Below are 17,271 nucleotides of genomic sequence, written 5' to 3'. Positions count from 1 at the left end.
GCACGAAAGCTGCAACGGAAACGAGGAATCCGACTTGCACGAAAGACCACTGTCCCCGCCGTTTTCGTAACGCAGTATTCACTCTAATTCAACCCAGGTAAGATCACAGCTCATAATATTCTTACACCATGGTCAGATCTAAGAGGGTTGTCACCTCTTGTACATTATGTTGCACTTTGCCTTCAACCGTTTTTGAATTTCAATCAGACGCGATTGCGTAAAATATTTACCACGTACGTGTATCAATTATATGCCAGCGGAAATGTATGAACGTTGAGTATTCGTAGTCTTGTCATCAGCGTTCGACAAAATAAACATTCATTTCATCTATACCGACGTGTCGCTATATATGTATACATATGACAAAAGCAAGAGAACCGGATGCTGCGTCAGTTCAACATACCAGGGATAGAGTGTCTCCGTACCACACGATTATGTAACATAGGTAAAGCGGTATACCGGTCCGCTTTACCTTATGTTGACATAATCAGCATCAGCATTTGTTGTAGAATATATATTCCACAACAACAAACACGGCTTTGTACACGTAGTACAATTGTACTACGTGGACAAAGCCGTGTTGCAGAGAGCATGCAGCTTGTCGTTAAGGACAAGCTGCATGCTCTCGGCAATAAAGCGTATATGTATATACATAACCCTCAAGACAACCTGTTTGGTGTACTTTAATTGTGATATTTTCACATTTATTAGAAACACGTACGATCGAATATACAGGCCTAGCTGTAGTCGAACGCCTTTATAACGAAGTGCATGCGGTCACCTCGTGGCACCATGCAGCTCACAATAGAACCGCGGAACAGAATTATTCCTTCGTTATATAACTGTCGATATATAATAATATTGGCGAACTGGAAGCACAGAATCGTTTACAGACGCTATCTCTTTACCGAATACGTACGTACAGTAAACGCCACTGCACGCGGTCGCGGCGATGGAGTCTCCCGAACCGGCTTCTTGCATGAAAGGTAGGCAGTCGCTGAGCGCAATTAAGCTATGTGAAATATGTTCATATAGCGGACTGTCGTGTAAACAAATGGCGCATAACAGAATGAAGTCTCAATGCAGCGATCGCACTGTATATGTTTATTGGTATTCTCATGCAGCGGGCAATTTCCCGCTGCTTCTCTTTCGTAATCCAGTGCGTTAATTCATAAAACAAACACCGTATACGCCTTTTTTAAATATGCTTCTTACCGATCCTATACCATTCCAAAAAAAAATTAAATGGTGTGTTTTATGTGCCAAAACCACTTTTACGAGGCACGCCGTAGTGGAGGCGCGACTCCGGAAATTTCGACCACATGGGGATCTTGGGATCTTTAACGTGCACCTAAATCTAAGTATATATATATTTATATATATATATATATATATATATATATATATATATATATATATATATATATATATATATATATATATATATATATATATATATATATATACATATATATATATATATATATATATATGTGTGTGTGTGTGTGTGTGTGTGTGTGTGTGTGTGTGTGTGTGTGTGTGTGTATACACACACGCCGGGCAGCGATTGCGGGCGAGGGTCTCAGTGCGCGTTTTCTTCTACTCACCGAATATCGCAGACCCAGCGCCGTAGCAGAAATCTTCGTTGTGTCTGTGCTTGCTGCATACCCGAGTTGTAGCCGATGGCTGTCTGCCCGTTCTAAGTTTCGCGGGCCAAGATTCAGGCAGCTTTTTGTCCTCCGGCTACGTGTGAATAAGGCTGGCACCGGGCTCCGTTGCGTACGTCCGGCAATGCGACACCGAGCAGTAGCCCTACCATACTGCACGCCTCCAAAGGTATAGCCACTACCGATTATAGTGATTTCAGATGTTGTCAAGCAGACACCCAAGGCGGGAAAGCCTCCCCACTTAATGAGAACTGCAGCGCAAGTGGGACTTAAACTTTCGTTTTCAGGTCGCTTTGGCGCTTCCGAAGCAGCCGACGCGGCCGCCGTGTACACGTGATCCTTCATGTCACGTCATGCATGCCGACGGTGGCGCCAGATTTTCCAGTGGTGGAGCTCGCCCCCAATATACAGGATTAAGCCGATGGGGTTAATCCGAAGGCCTTATACTGTGGTTGGTGCATTCAGTGATAGCTGCGGCCACGACCAGCGACTGATCTTGACCTCCTGTTCTACGACTCTAATTAGGCGCTGCCGAATTGAGGGTCGATCCAGTCTTCGATTAATGGTTAGTAGCTTGTTCACTGTTCGATTAATGATCAGTTAATTATTCTATGTAGCAGCAGTTTTGCACACATTACGTGTGTTTTATCGCTCAGATTGAGCCGATGGCCGACGTTCCGTCGAAAAGGGCGCGAAAGAGCTACTTGCACCATAGCAAGGAACTCGGCGTGCCGAAAACGACTTTTTACAGACGTTGGAAAGCAGGCGAGGAGAACGCGGATTGTTCCAGCGCACCGAGCAGCGCAGAGCCGTCTACGTGCGGGGATGACGCACCGCCTTCCTGCACCGGCGACGATCTGTCCCGCGAACCCTCACCCGTCTCGTCTGAAGAAAGCTGCATGTTTCGCGAGGAAGCAGAAGACTGCGACGACTCAGTTGAGAGTGGATCGCCGCCGCCTCTTATCGAAGAGGAAATATTGGCCACTACATTTGCTGCACTCAGCTCGGAAACGCTGCCAAACCTTGGTACGTCCAAGGCAGGAGCTGCTGCTATGGCCATGTCATATGCAGTTACGCATGGCTTGACGTGGACAGCGTTGGGCGATCTGGCTGCGCTGGTGAACAGCATCGCAGGAGCTGACGTGTTGCCACGCAACAAGTACGCATTTAGAAAGCTGTGGTCAACAAAGAAAAGTGGCTTAGTTACCTATTGGTACCTTTGTGATGTTTGTCAGGCTGTGTTGACAGTGGAAAACGGCAACACACTATGTACTGTCTGTGGCACCAAAGAAAATGTCACCAATGTGCATGCAAAAGGGTCATTTTTTGTGACTTTGGACACAGCAAGTCAGCTTTGCCTTCTCATTGACAGGACAAAGGAAAGCCTGGAAGAAGGGTTGTTGAAGAGAAGCCAGCGATGTGATGCTGTCACTGACATAACAAGTGCTGCTTGCTTTCATGAGCTTAGCAAAGCTGAGAACTTGACTTATGATGACTTGACTCTGACCATCAACACAGATGGAAGTCCAGTTTTCAAGTCCTCCAAGACATCAGTGTGGCCTCTGCAAATTGTGGTGAATGAGCTACCACCTGCCACACGACTTCAAAATCCTGTTCTGACAGCACTATGGTTTGGGAGAACCCACCCAAATATGCAGACATTTCTTGCAAAGTTTGTTGAGCAGGTAAAAAGTATGAAGCCCATATCATGGAAGACTGCATCATCTGTACACCAATCTAGAGTATTTGTGCTGTGCTGTGCTGTGGATGCACCTGCACGTGCTGCCGTTCTGAACATGATTCAGTTCAACGGTCTGCATGGCTGCCCTCGGTGCCTCACGATGGCAACGCATAGAGAAGGTAAGAAATGTGCTGATATCTCCAAACAGTTTTTATAATTGCAGTATTATATAGTGTAATTATTGTAATTGAATGGTGTCTCTTGTATGCACGGAACAGTCTTCTTATTTTAATATTTTCAGTCTAGAATACTGGTGTAGAAGATGTAGCTGCACACAAGAATGCCAACTATCAAGACAGATATTGCTCCTCATATCACTCAAAGACTTGGGAAGCAAGGGCAACTTTCAACACACAGCATGCTCTATGTGGGATCTTGAGAATATTTGTGCAAGTAATTAAATTCGAAAATATTCACTGGGAAGTCTGTTATGTGCAAAAACCTGGCTTAGCTTGACTGTGGATGAAGTGATAGACATGCTAAGTTTCTTAAAACGTGTGGCAAAACATGCCACATGAGTGTGCATGCAGTAACACATGCAAGGCACTTGCCATTAAGGCAAAAGTACAGCAGTAGAGATACTGTGACTTTCCAGTTTTCTGTGCCATGTGTTACTTTAACTGACCACGTCTGTGAGGAAAACTTGGAAAGCCAGTGTCAAAAATAAACATACCTCGACAAAACTCATTTCTGTCAAGCTCACTGTAAATGTGCTCATAGGTTCATTAGCTAATTTTGTGCATATGAGGACAAGCATCTGTCGTCCCTGTTACCACATTTTTGCAGTTTTTTTATCCATGCAGGTAACAAGATCATACCAACCTAATTTTTAACACGAAAAGAAAAAAGACAACAGTACTACTTTCTTTTTTCTTTTTACATTAAGTACATACTGTTATGAGCTTGTTAGAGGTGATGGTTTCTTGTTATGGTAGAAGCAAGTATTCTGTAGCCAACCGTCCTGAATTCAGCGAGACAGTCTCTATTTCTGAGTAAATGTCCCAAGTTGTGACTTGATCCAGTTTCGATAACCAAATGTCCCAACTTTGATTTTTTCTGCTTAATAATAGAATGGCGCTCCCCTTCCATTCCAACTTTGTCCACTCATCGACAGTTGGCAACCCTATATGAACAAGTTTGGAACAAATAAATATGGACAGCTGCCAAGAGTCTTTGTGATAATGTTTGTGTTCACACACCTGCATTACATAAGCAGCTTACATAAGCCTTACGATGCTGCGGCTTCATGTAGCCGCTAAAGGCAAATTGCATTATGTTGTTGCTGAAAACAGTTGCACTCTGGTGCATCTTGAAGTACTGGACTGTATTGGTGGCAAGCACACCAGCATGCTTTGCAAAGACTCGCAATCAGGTGTCACTTGGTTGAGGCTGCCGCCATAGCTGGCGCAGTCGCCAATGTTACGATTGTAGAAAACAAGAAAACACAGGGTGGTGAAGAAAACCCACAGCAGCAGGCTCATAAAAATCAAGAAGTTGAAAAGCAATGAAGTGATTCTTTTTAACATTTTACTATAAACAAATACAATTGTATGGTTTAAAAAATAACAAATGCCATCATTCCCTACTGTTAAGTCACAGTCACTTAAATTCGTAGTAATGCCCTGCCCTCTCTAACTTCTGAACTCTACAGCATAACAGTTTTTGTCATAAACTGTGTGCATGTACGTACAAGTTCCTTTAAATTTGTAGTTTGCACCAGATAACGTAGCAATGTCAGGTACATTTACATAATTGGAAAGTGTGGTGTCTCTCTGCAACTACATTTTGGATTGTGGATGCATAGCCTGCAGGCACAGTGTGGTTTTGTGGGCAAAACTTGTTAATATTTTGGTTGTCACCATATATAGTTTATGTAGTGCAGTGCCTTTGTAAAAGTGTACAAGCAAGCTTTCCATTTCATTATTTTCAGGTGGCATGCGCTACATTGACCAACCGGCTGAGGAAAGGACACATAGTCAAGTAATCAGAGACATGCATATTGCATACATCACAGAAAACACAGTGAATGGTTTCAAGGGCCCATCAGCTTTATTGAGCCTTAAAGGTAAGCATGCAGCGGCATTCTTTTATGCTTTTATGTGGTGGTGTGTTAAACAACCAGCTGTAACAGTCTTAAGAAGGAAGGGAAACCAGCTTATGAAGCCTTAAAGAGCCCATAAACGTCTAACATTTTTTTACACTTTTAAACAAATATGCTCGTCGCTTGGAGAATGCTGTGACCATAACCACCAGTGAATGCTGCAGCCCTATGTGCTGCAGGAAACGCCACGAATTCAAAAAACAATCCTGTACTGCTCTCCTGCCCTATCCGCTGCTGCCTTTGTGCATCACCACCACGCATCAACAGGGTGCTCCAGGTGGTGTCGGCAGGGCTAAAAACTCTTGATTGGTCAGTAGTCGAGGAACGACAGTGCCAACTTGGCAAGAGCTGACTGTGTATTCTGAGAATGGAGGGATGCTTGCCCACTGTGCTCAACCGAACCTTTTATGAAGCTTCTATTCAGTAAGTTTCACGCTGATGATGATTAGGGGTGGACAATGGAGGACCCTTTTTTTCTGGCCTGCAGATTCGAGATGTAGCTTTCACTAGACTGCGTAGTGTTGGTGAGTATGTGACAAGGGGCAGATAGTGCAAATGGGGAGAGTAGCAAAAGAGAGCAAGAAACAGTAGTAGTTGCATTTTCATTGTTCAAACGCCTGTAGCTTTGCTATTACTGCGCCACTTTAAAAGTATTCTTGCCGCCACGTGTTCATATTCCAGCAACAGTGGAGATCAATTGCAACAAATGATTGAGGACCTTAACTGAGCAAGTGCAAGAGTGTGGTTAAAGTTTTGTATGCAGAAGAAAAATGCAGTGTTTAATAGCCTGGCAAGAAAACAAGAATTCATGATCGCTCGTCAGCCTCTAGAGTTTGTACGGGAGTACGCTTACCTAGGTCAATTACTCCCAGGAGACTCTTACCATGAGAACGAAGCTTACAAAAGAATAAAAATGGGTCAGAGTGCTTACGACAGGCATTACCAAATCCTGACTAGGAGCTTAACACTGTTGTTGAAAAGAAAAGGGTACAATCATAGCATTCTACCGGTGCTAACATATGGGGCAGAAACTTGTAGGTCAACCAAGAAGCTCGAGAGCAAGTTACCGTCTGCACAAAGAGCAATGGAACAATAAATGTTGGGCGAAATGTTAAGAGACAGGGAGAGAGCGGTGGGAATCAGAGAGCAAAGGGGGTTTCCAATATCATAGCTAACATTAAGAGAAAAAGATGGAGTTGGGGAGACCAAGTAATGCGTAGTGTAGATCACCAGTGAACACTAGAGTTACAGAATGGGTGCTATGGGAAGGGAAGCGCTGTCAACGATGGCAGAAAATGAGGTGATATGATGAAATTAAAAAGTTTGCAGGTGCAAGTTTGAATCAGCTAGTGCGAGACAGGGGTAATAGGAGATCCTTCGTCTTGCAGTGGACAAAAAAATAGGCTGATGATGTTCATAATGGACTAGTGCTCATCAGCCACTATGTAACTCAATTTTCGAGCTCATGGTTGTTTAGGAGCTCTTTAAGCAGGTAGCTCTTCTCTGCTCCATATTTATCATAGTGCAGGCAGCAGGGAGGTAGTACTCTGTATACAGCCTAACACCTGATATCAGGCTGCGACCTATGGTGCAGGGCACTTGCCTGATTTCTTTCTGGTAGGAGCATTATCGTCGGATGACTTCAATCAGTAAGTGTGTGTGTTTTGAATGTAATTTTTCAGGTTTCAACCTTGTCAAGGGAGTCAGCGTCGAATACATGCACTGTGTTCTGCTAGAAGTCACAAGGCAGATAAGCGAGGCCTTGTTCAGTACAACTAACTGTTCTGAACGGTATTACGTCGGTATGTATATTTCAAACTTTGTTTCATGCTTCTTATACTTGCAATATTCAAGCAAGGCTTCAACTGTAGCAAACACTTACAGAAGGTGCTTCTGTGAGGCAAGGAGTTTGATAGAGGACATGTTGAATGATTAAACAAACCAAAGCAGAATGCAGCAGGTTTAATCAACCAACTATATAAATCAGATGTATGAATGGTGAACAGAGAAGCAACGTTATCAAGACAGGCAGAAAACAAATGAGTATGATGATAGAAAAGTGAATAAAAGATTGTAATTTGCGAAAAGAGTGCCATTTGTAAACAAATGTGTTCTGTGGCATTCTTAAGTGATAATGTAGCATAGAATGATTAATGACGATGAGCAGTTACTTCTGCAGTAATATAGCTTGTGCTTTTACATATTATGGTTTTTAATACTGAATTACGTAACTGCAGCATACAAATTGTTCTTATCCAGTAGGGAAGTTTCTAGGGACTGTTAATGGGGGGGGGGAGGGAGGGTCATGTTCTAGTGTACACAGATTATGAAGATTGTAGATGTGCTGATTTCAGTGACTTTGCTATGTATACTTTTCATCTATCTCTGTTCATCTTGCTTGAATGGCTTGATGATGCCACTTAAGTGTGTATATTAATTGCTTCTTGCGTAGCAGCATCTGCAACAACTGCAATGTAGCAGTGCATATATGCAACACTAGCATATTGTAATGCTTAGTTATCACTTTTGCAAGCAAAAAAAAACAAAGAAAAAACAAAACATGGAAGGCTATAACACAGACATTTGCTCAAATCATCAGCATGCACATGGCTAAGAACTAGGACGAAGCATCAGCTGTTATTTGCACATTTCTGCAAGTGTGTGCTTTGGAGGGAAGGTCAAGACCTGTTGAAGGATATGGACAGAGGGGAGGGAGTGATAAATAAAGCAACAGACGCTGAAAGTAGTTACCGGTGGCTGATGGACTATCCTGTGTTAGTTGTAAGGAACAATTACGAGACTAGGTTTTGTAGAAACTAATTGGGTACAGCAGCGTCTTGTGCAGCAAGAAAGGTATAACCGTTACATGTTCCTGCTGCACTGTGGCTTGCCTGTGCCTCAAACACAAAGGTGGATCAGTTGCGAACTATTTGTGCAGGAGATACAGGCTGGGGGCTATCCCCCATAAAGGCACACAAGCGCCATAGCTGATCTTTACGAGAGACTTCCGACATGTCAGCAATTACAAAAAGTGTTAATTGTGTGCCATAAGCAATAGATAATTCAACACACATGTTAAAATGGACTAGAAGTAGAGAACGCTTGCAAAGCTATGTTATACAGTGCCTAGTAGGTTACAAGACAGAAATGCCCTAATAACACAGTGGCTATGACACTCAGCTGCTCAACAGGCAGTCATAGGTTCAATCGTAGCCATGGTAACCATGTTTCAATGGTGCTGTGCTTTGGAAAAGCCAAAGTACATGCTACAGAACCTCAGGTAGTCTAAATTCTGAGCTCTCCACAACACTAACCCTCGCAGCACGTGTGCAGCTTTATGATGTTAACCACACAATTTTACGCTGAATGTAAGCACAAGTGTGGAATAGGTTTAGAGGATGAAGGCTGTAGCTTTCGTGGAGAGTAATCTTTAAAGGTATAGACTGATGGGTTAGTTGGTATTGCATCGTGTCCAGTCTAGTGGAAAGGGGGCACACACTGTACCATATTCCAGTCTTTTCTCTCGCCATGTGTTTGCACTACAGCGTACATGTTGAATCTATAATTGCTTGTACCTCTCTTGGTGCTGTGTGTCGTTACAAAATTTGTGAGGTGGCTTTAAAAGGTGTGACCACCGTATAAATCACTTGGTTATGACAAAAATAATTTCAGCGACCCTTTTAACTATTGCTGTATTATGGCACATATTAGAAGAATAGTATTAGGTGAGCAGCATGTGTGAGGTGACTGGAAAAGCCCACGGAGAGTAGCACGAGGTTGTTTATTAATTTTTGGCATCATCACAGTACACTGTATGCAATCTGCATGCTTATTTAAAATATGTAAAAAAAATGTGATGAGGTGGCTGTGAGGAGGAAGCATTGCTATGCTCTTAGTGCTTCATGCCACGTTAAGTGCGTACAGATTACATTAAATGTATTGATAAGGAAGTGCTGCCTGATACGCAGCAAAGTTTCGTATAGTTGACGCACCAAATACAACAATGAAGAGCTCTGCTCACCAGTGCACACACCTTCACAAATCAGACCAAAACCAATGTAATTGAGTCTAGATATGACTGGAAGTACTTCTTTTTTGCCATTTCAGTAACTTGCATGCTTTAAGCATATGTTACTCTGACTGACGTGCCATAGATTTCATTCTTCGGGTTTAATTTTACTGTATTGGAGAGACATCTTGGTCACTTAAAATGCTCTGTATAATTAATCATTGTGCCGTTTTTATGTCTGCAGGCAGCCCATCATCTGTGAGAGAAGTTAATAACCGCTTGTTAAGCATTCAACCTCCTCACTGCATCACACGTCTACCCCGTCGCATCGATGACAGGGCTCATTGGAAGGCTTCAGAATGGAAGCACTGGCTTCTTTTCTACGCCCTGCCATGCCTTGATGGCCTGATCCCCCATGAGTACTGGCGTCACCTCGTAAAGCTGTCAGAGGCTGTACATATTCTGCTTAGAGAAGAGATATCTACTCAGCAGATAGACCATGCAGGTAAAGTACTGCACAAATGTAGGTTAAGTATCCACGTCATAGCTCACTCTAATTGCTTGTAATCTTTGTTCAGAAATTATGTGTTGGGAGTGGCGCAGTAAGTATTGGTTGTTTGTTGATTTATCAGTCATATTCAATAACTAATAACTAGAAATTGCGGAAGTACTCAGGTTAAACAGAAAACAAGGCTCACCTCCGTAAACATCTGTTCTTTTCACTCGTACAGCAAATGCTGTTGAAATGTACTTAAAATGGGGAATTTTGGCAACAAGTACATATACGTGTGAATCTGTTACCCAAGATAACATTATAGACAAAAATCTGAAGTTCATTCTTGAAAGCAACTGGCTTCGCTCACCTTTGTTTTGGGTATTATTTATTGCACTCTAAAATGTATGTTCTACACCTCCACACTGCAATTTGTAAAATCATGTAAGCCCCCTCTCCTAAATTTTATTATTGTGGAAAGCTAGCCTACTTCAACAGTTACTGATAAAGGATTAGTGACACAGTATGAGAAACATGGACTGAAAGGGGTGTGTATAGATGCAACTATGTGCACTTCAACACCAAGCTTTGTCCATGCACAGATTAGAGCTTATGTAATCATATGTGTCTGTATGTCTTTACTTTGCAATTACTTATGCATCTTTAGTAAATTGCATTATTTGGCCCACCAAATGTGAAAGTTTCTTGGTGTAAAACGGCTTATGTGCATTCAACTTGGGTGCATTAAGATTGAGTTTTGTCTTGGCAAAATTTTCAATAAGCAGGTTATAATAATGAGTGATGAAACAAAAAATGTTAGGCATAACATTAAGAGACAGGAAGACAGTGTGTAGATTAGAGAGCAAGCAGGGGTAGCCAATATTTTAGTTTATATTAAGAGGAAAAAATGAAGCTGGACAAACCATTATTGTAGGGCAGATAACTGGTGGTCTAGTAGAGTCACAGAATGGATGCCAAGGAAATGGAAGCGCAATTGAGGACGGCGGAGTATTACGTGTGGTATGATGACATCACAAAATTCACATGCACAACTTGGTAATTGGAGATTACTTGGGGGAGGCCTCCATCCTGCAGTAAACATAAAAACAGGCCGCCGCTGCTGCTGATAAGCAGGATTTAAAATGGTTCGAAAATGAAAATAGTGCACCAAAAAGTAAAAATAAATGTTCATGCTCTACGACCTTATTTATTGTGATGCCGTGCAATGCAGTAGGGGTGTATTGAGAGGTCCACAAGATTGAATACCTGCCATGCTCTACCAGCTTTCTTTGGCTATTCTACCCACTTAGCGGTTTGTGTGTTTCTATCTGGCTGTGTACATGGCCTTGACACATGCCTAAGAGTGAATAATATATAAAATTACACATCCGATGGATAGTTTAAACCTAGTTCCCCCAACACAGAAGCCTGATGCTCTAACCTTTAAGCCTCGGATGCATACCTGAAAAGACATAATAAAACACCCTTAAGAATTTCCCTTGTGTAAACCAGATAGAACTTATGGGACACATTCTTTACCAAAATTAGCTGCGCTTATCACATAGTGGTGCATTTCTACAAGGTCAAGCATGTTGCATCTTGCAATTTAACATGTTTTAATGCCGTATAAAACTTCTGCTTGCTCTGCAAGGTCGGCCATGGTGGCTGAGGGATGCATTCATAAATGAAATCTGCAGTGTGTCTCATCGTCATAATATGGCATTTTCCCTTGCTGGCTCTTGAAAGCTTCGCTTCCGAATTTTCTTAGCGTGTGGAGTGTGCATATATGTTTTTCCTTGCACGTGTTTCTTCTAGCTGAGCTGGAAGGAAAATGTGCCTTCCCCCTGGAGGTCGTAAAAAGAAAGTGTTGCCTGCATAACTGTAAAGGGGTAATAGCATGAGGGAAAGATCAAAAACATTCTCAAGGGTGCACAACTTGTAATCACAGTTTTATATGGACATGCTCCTAGAGGACAGAGGCTTCTATTCTGGAAGCCACAAGACTTCCCGACATCTATTTTGCCAGCTATAGAAAATTCTTGTTGCATACAAAGATTTTCACCATTTTGTGAGCCAAGCACATATATTAGAAAGATTGCAACACTCTTATGTGCACTCACATTTAATTTAACTGGTGTCAGTGCACTTAAAGGTCTGTGGTGTCAGTTTTTGCTCTACATTTCATTGAAACGTAGCTCTAGGGGACTATTAGGTTGGGTTGAGGCCATGCTCATACCTAAAACTAACAAGCACTCTTACTTTTTCTGCAATTATACATCATTATGCAGTTTCTCTGGAGCACCTCTCCACACAACTTCTAGAAAATGTAAAAGGCATAATTTAGCATTTTGGTATTAGTGATAAACAGACACTAAAGATAAAATATATAAATTATGGGATTTAACGTGCCAAAATCATGATCTGATTACAAGGCATGCCATAATGAGGGACTCGAATAAATTTGACCACCTGGTGTTCTTTAATGTGCACCTAAATGTAAGTGCATGGGTGTTCTTGTATTGAAATGCGGCAGCCGTGGCTGGGATTCGATCCCTTGATTTGATTCTTAGCAACCCGACACCATAGCCACTAAGCAACCACGGGGGTATCGGACACTAAAGAGGAAAGTAAGTTAAGCTGTGTTAGCAAATAACCCTTATTTGTATAACATGAAAAGCCATTCTTACCATAGGAGGAAACTTGGTAATCTAGCATGATGCAAAAGGAAAGACATGGCAACGCCACCTTAAGTTCTCACTTCAGCTTGCCGTGATGTCAATGATTTTCAGTGTCTGTTCAGGCCTAGTTTATTGGGCTACATCGTATTGCAACAGAGGCAAAGACTGAAATTTGCAAGTTTCGAGAACTTTTAGTGTGATGCAATGGACAATAGAAAACACTTTGAGATCTGTTACATCACACTGATGTTCTGGTGCTTGGGGTTCAATGTGAAATTAAAAAAAAAAGGTTTGGCCTTATTTTTCTTGTTTAATCAACTTTTAGTGTGCAATTAACGAAAATAGTTTGAAAGCGTGCCTTGTCGGTCTACACAGATTTAGTGTTCATCTTTAGTGTCCATTTAACATCATCACATTTTGTATATCAACCATGTAGCCGCTTCTGATGCAATGTTAAAATGTTAAAGCAATATGCTAGAAGAGAGTAAGGAAAGTGAAAGTTGTGACAGAGAAAGAGCATGATGATTACACACTACTAAACCATTTGTGATAAGTAGCGTATATTAATGAATGCTTCATTTTGGCAGGCCATGTGGTCCTTAGGATGCCTCAAAGTAGGTCTCTGCACAACAGTGATGTGTCAGCACAAATATAGAAACACAAGTGCATGTGTTGTAACACGTAGTAATTTTTGCATTTACACATTTCTTCACTTGAAAAAAAAAAGAAAGGCTGATGACACTGCCCAATACTCTTGTGCTGAGGTCTCTGCTGAGCCATTAGTGGTACACTTTCCTTGCAGTGGCACAGGACCTTGTTGCTTATGGGGAAGTGGAGACGAGTTGCAACAAAAATCCAAGGACACCTAAGCGCTTGTTACAAGTTGCGAATGCAAAATAATTAATGTCACAACTTGTACCAACTGCAGTCATTCGAGCTTCGTGCTGCAAGTAATCTTTTAATTTTTTCTGCGAGGTATTTATTATTGAGTTTTCAATTAAGTTGGTGCGGGTTACTTTTTTTTTCTACAGTTTCTACGTTAGCATGTTGGCTGTAGAGCGGAATCATTTGGACAATATTGCTGAGAAATGAAGTGCATTTATTTATTTATTATTTGCTATGTACGTGGTGGAAGCGACAAGAGACTGAGGCACTAGCAAAGGCCACCAAAGCTGGCAGGTGCGCGCAGCAGCTAAGCCCAGTGGGGTTGAGAGAGAGAGAGAGATACAAACTGTGTGCCGGCTTACAAAGCCATAATCCTCGCACTACACCTGGCGCGCTAACACAGCAGCAGGTAACCGTTTCACCTGCTCGTGATGTCGCGTTGCAGCCAGTGGCAACTTAAGTGATGTTTCGCTGCTACAGGCGCTGCTTTTTTCGCACATTGGCCCATTTGATGCTTTCACATCAAAAATGACACCATAGTAAATGACTTCCCTGGTCCCTTAACTAAGTTTTATTTTAAATGCTCGCTAAGGTGCTGCCTTTTGGAGATGCTTGTAATTCCACTCAAAATATAAGCTCAACTGCACCAAATGTGATTAGACCCTCAAGCTTTTTATACATTACAAAAATTCACTGTTCTGATTGCTCCATTTTATTCTTTTCAGAGCGCCTTCTGTCAATGTTTGCAGCACGCTGTGAGGCACTGTATGGTGTGACAGCAGCGACGTTTAATGTGCACCAGCTCTACCACCTTGCAGAGAGTGTTCGACATTTGGGGCCACTGTGGGCCCATTCTGCCTTTTCATTTGAGAGTGGGAATGGGCATCTTGTAAAGTCGGTGACCGCTGCTCATGGCCTGCCCCATCAGATTGTTGAGCGTGTGGTTATGGGGCAATATCTAGAGCACTTCATCGCCACTGCAAATATCTCGGAAGAGGACAGGGCAGTTTGTGATAGTTTCCTTGGACACCCACATATCCAGAATGCAGTTGAAGAAGGTGGTGCAACGTTTCTTGGCCTGAACAAGCATGCTACATTCAGTGCTTCCGAAATGCAAGCACTCAATGATACTGGCTATGGTGGCAGTAGTATTGAGTGCTACGAGAGGCTTGTATTTAAGAAACAGATGTACCACAGCACACTGTACAAAAGGCCAACTAAAAGCGACAGCACATTTGTGCAAACATCAGAAGGCTTCTTCCGCATAGAGAAAATGGTTCGTGTGTTGTTGAGGGCAGGTCACACTTGCTTGCTGCTGTGCCGAGAAGTCCTTTTCCTGGATGACCAACGCTTTCCGCAGCACATCCGGCCATGTTTTATTTATTTATTTATTTATTTATTTATTTAATAATACTGTCAGCCCATGAAGGGCCTTTACAGGAGTGGAAAATACAAACACATACAAGGATACAGTATGACAACAAAAGCAAGTAAATGAACAGCAGCAGACATTTCAGCAGGGACGCGAATCGGTTTGGATTTTATGCACCTTACAAATTTCCCCCCCCCCCAAAATAATAAACGAAATGAACAGATACACCTTTGACAAAGTTACATATTAGTTAGCGGCGAAAAGAATAACATGTACACATTGCAAAAACTCCTCAATGCATGAGGCCGACATGACAGAGTCGGGAAGCGCATTCCATTCCGTAATGCCTCTCGGGACAAAACTGTACTTAAAACAGTCATTTCTGACCTGAGGGGGTGTGATGTACTGGCTATGACGATGTCTGGATGTTTCATTTGTCGAGATTTTGAACAAGTTGTGTTTGTCGACAAGCAAGTGACCATTAATGATAAGGTAGATTAGTTTCAGTCGCTCATACTTGGTACGTAAGTCTAGCGGAGGTAAGTCGGCAAGCTTACAAAGTTCAGTGGGGGATTGGCAGTAGCGATACTTGTTAAATATGAACCTTGATGCTAACCTCTGGATTCTGTCAATCTTTTGTTGGTTGGATTTAGTGTAGGGATCCCATACAGCTTTAGCATACTCCAAGGTAGGACGTATTAACGATTTATAGGCTAAAATTTTGACCTCAGGTGTCGACGCACTTATATTCCGTCTTAGGCTCCAGAGCGCTTTGCTGGCCTTACCACATACAGCGTCAATGTGTTGATTCCATCTGAGGTCAGAAGTGAACGTTACTCCTAGATACTTATGTTTATCGACTCTGCTAATAGTTATACTATTTATATTGTAAGGGTAACGCAAAATTTTTTTCTTTCTCGTTATGGACATAACAACAGACTTAGCTGCGTTTAGTTCCATCTGCCAGTCGTCACACCATTTTTTAATTATTTGCAAACTAGACTGTAAATTGGCCTGATCATTACTATCCCGAATTTTATTATACATCACACAATCGTCAGCAAACAGTCTGACAGGGACACTAATATTACTGGGCAAGTCATTTATAAAGATCAGAAATAAAAGAGGACCTAGGACACTTCCTTGCGGAACTCCGGACACAACACAGGAAGGGCGTGATGTGCACCCCCCGAATTCAACGTATTGTTCTCTAGAAGAAAGGTAAGATGAAAACCACTGAGTGATTGCGGGGCTCTGAAATACAGAATCAATTTTTATGATTAACTTCGGATGGGACACTTTGTCGAATGCTTTCGCAAAGTCGAGGAAGATTATGTCTGTTTGACCACGGGAGTTTAACGTTTCAGAGAGGTCATGTACAATTTCAATGAGTTGGGTAGTTGTTGAAAGCCGTTTTCGGAAACCGTGCTGTCCAGGAAAAAACAAGTTGTATTGGTCCAAGTAAGAAACTAATTGTTTATTAACAATGTACTCAAGGAGCTTAGAACACGCGCTTGTAATAGAAATTGGTCTGTAATTTGCCACTTCTGCTGTACTGCCACTTTTGTGTATAGGTATGATTTTTGCGCGTTTCCATGCTACCGGGAAGCAACCACTATCAACAGAGGACTGAAAAATTTTAGTTAGGTATTTAGAGTTCCATTCTGCATATCTACGTAAAAATTCATTTGGAATGCCGTCAGGACCAGGGCTCTTCTTAACATCAATATTCAGGAGAAGATTTAAAACGCCTTGTTCATTGATTTCAATGTCTGCAATGGGTGGTCTAGCAGCTGTGTAGGCTATATGAGGTGTATGACCATTATCTTTAGTAAAAACGGATGCAAAGTAAGTATTAAAATTATCAGCTTGCATTGCAGCAGTACTGCAGGATTCTGAGGATAACGGTTTTGTAGATGGGTTGACGTACCGCCAGAACTTCTGCGGTGCCTCTTTAAGGAACTTCGTAAGTGTCACATTATAAAACTTGTCTTTAGATTGTTTTATAAGGCATTTCAGGTCATGGCTCATGTGTTGAATTGAGATTTTCTTATCGGGGGTTGGATTCCTCGAACAGTCCCCACGTTTTCGCCTTAATCTTCTCTTTAGATGTATAACTTCCCTTGTAATCCAAGGATTTTTCCTTTTAATTCTTTTATAGCACTTTGGTATGTAGTTTTTAATACAATCCATGACCGTTGCAAAGTAGTAGTCCCATAAATTATCTGTACTAGTATTTGACTCAACAAGATGAACAAAATGATCGAAAGAACGCTCTAAAAAGTCTAACACACCAACATCGTTGGCAGAGGAAAACTTCAAAAA

General features: G+C 41.9%; 1 protein-coding gene across 1 annotated transcript; it reads left to right on the top strand.

Annotated features, from left to right (window-relative positions):
- The first annotated feature begins 2,332 nt into the window (after positions 1–2,332).
- On the top strand, positions 2,333–16,579 carry LOC142569069 (uncharacterized). Its single transcript, XM_075678578.1, has 6 exons — positions 2,333–3,527; positions 5,339–5,473; positions 7,192–7,311; positions 9,763–10,023; positions 14,300–14,947; positions 16,521–16,579. Exons 1-6 carry the CDS (start codon positions 2,333–2,335, stop codon positions 16,577–16,579), a joined length of 2,418 nt encoding a protein of 805 aa, XP_075534693.1.
- The last annotated feature ends 692 nt before the right edge of the window (positions 16,580–17,271 follow it).

Source organism: Dermacentor variabilis, unplaced genomic scaffold (genome assembly GCF_050947875.1).
Source record: "Dermacentor variabilis isolate Ectoservices unplaced genomic scaffold, ASM5094787v1 scaffold_55, whole genome shotgun sequence".
Lineage (NCBI taxonomy): Eukaryota > Metazoa > Arthropoda > Arachnida > Ixodida > Ixodidae > Dermacentor > Dermacentor variabilis.
This window is presented reverse-complemented; position numbering and strand designations above follow the sequence as displayed.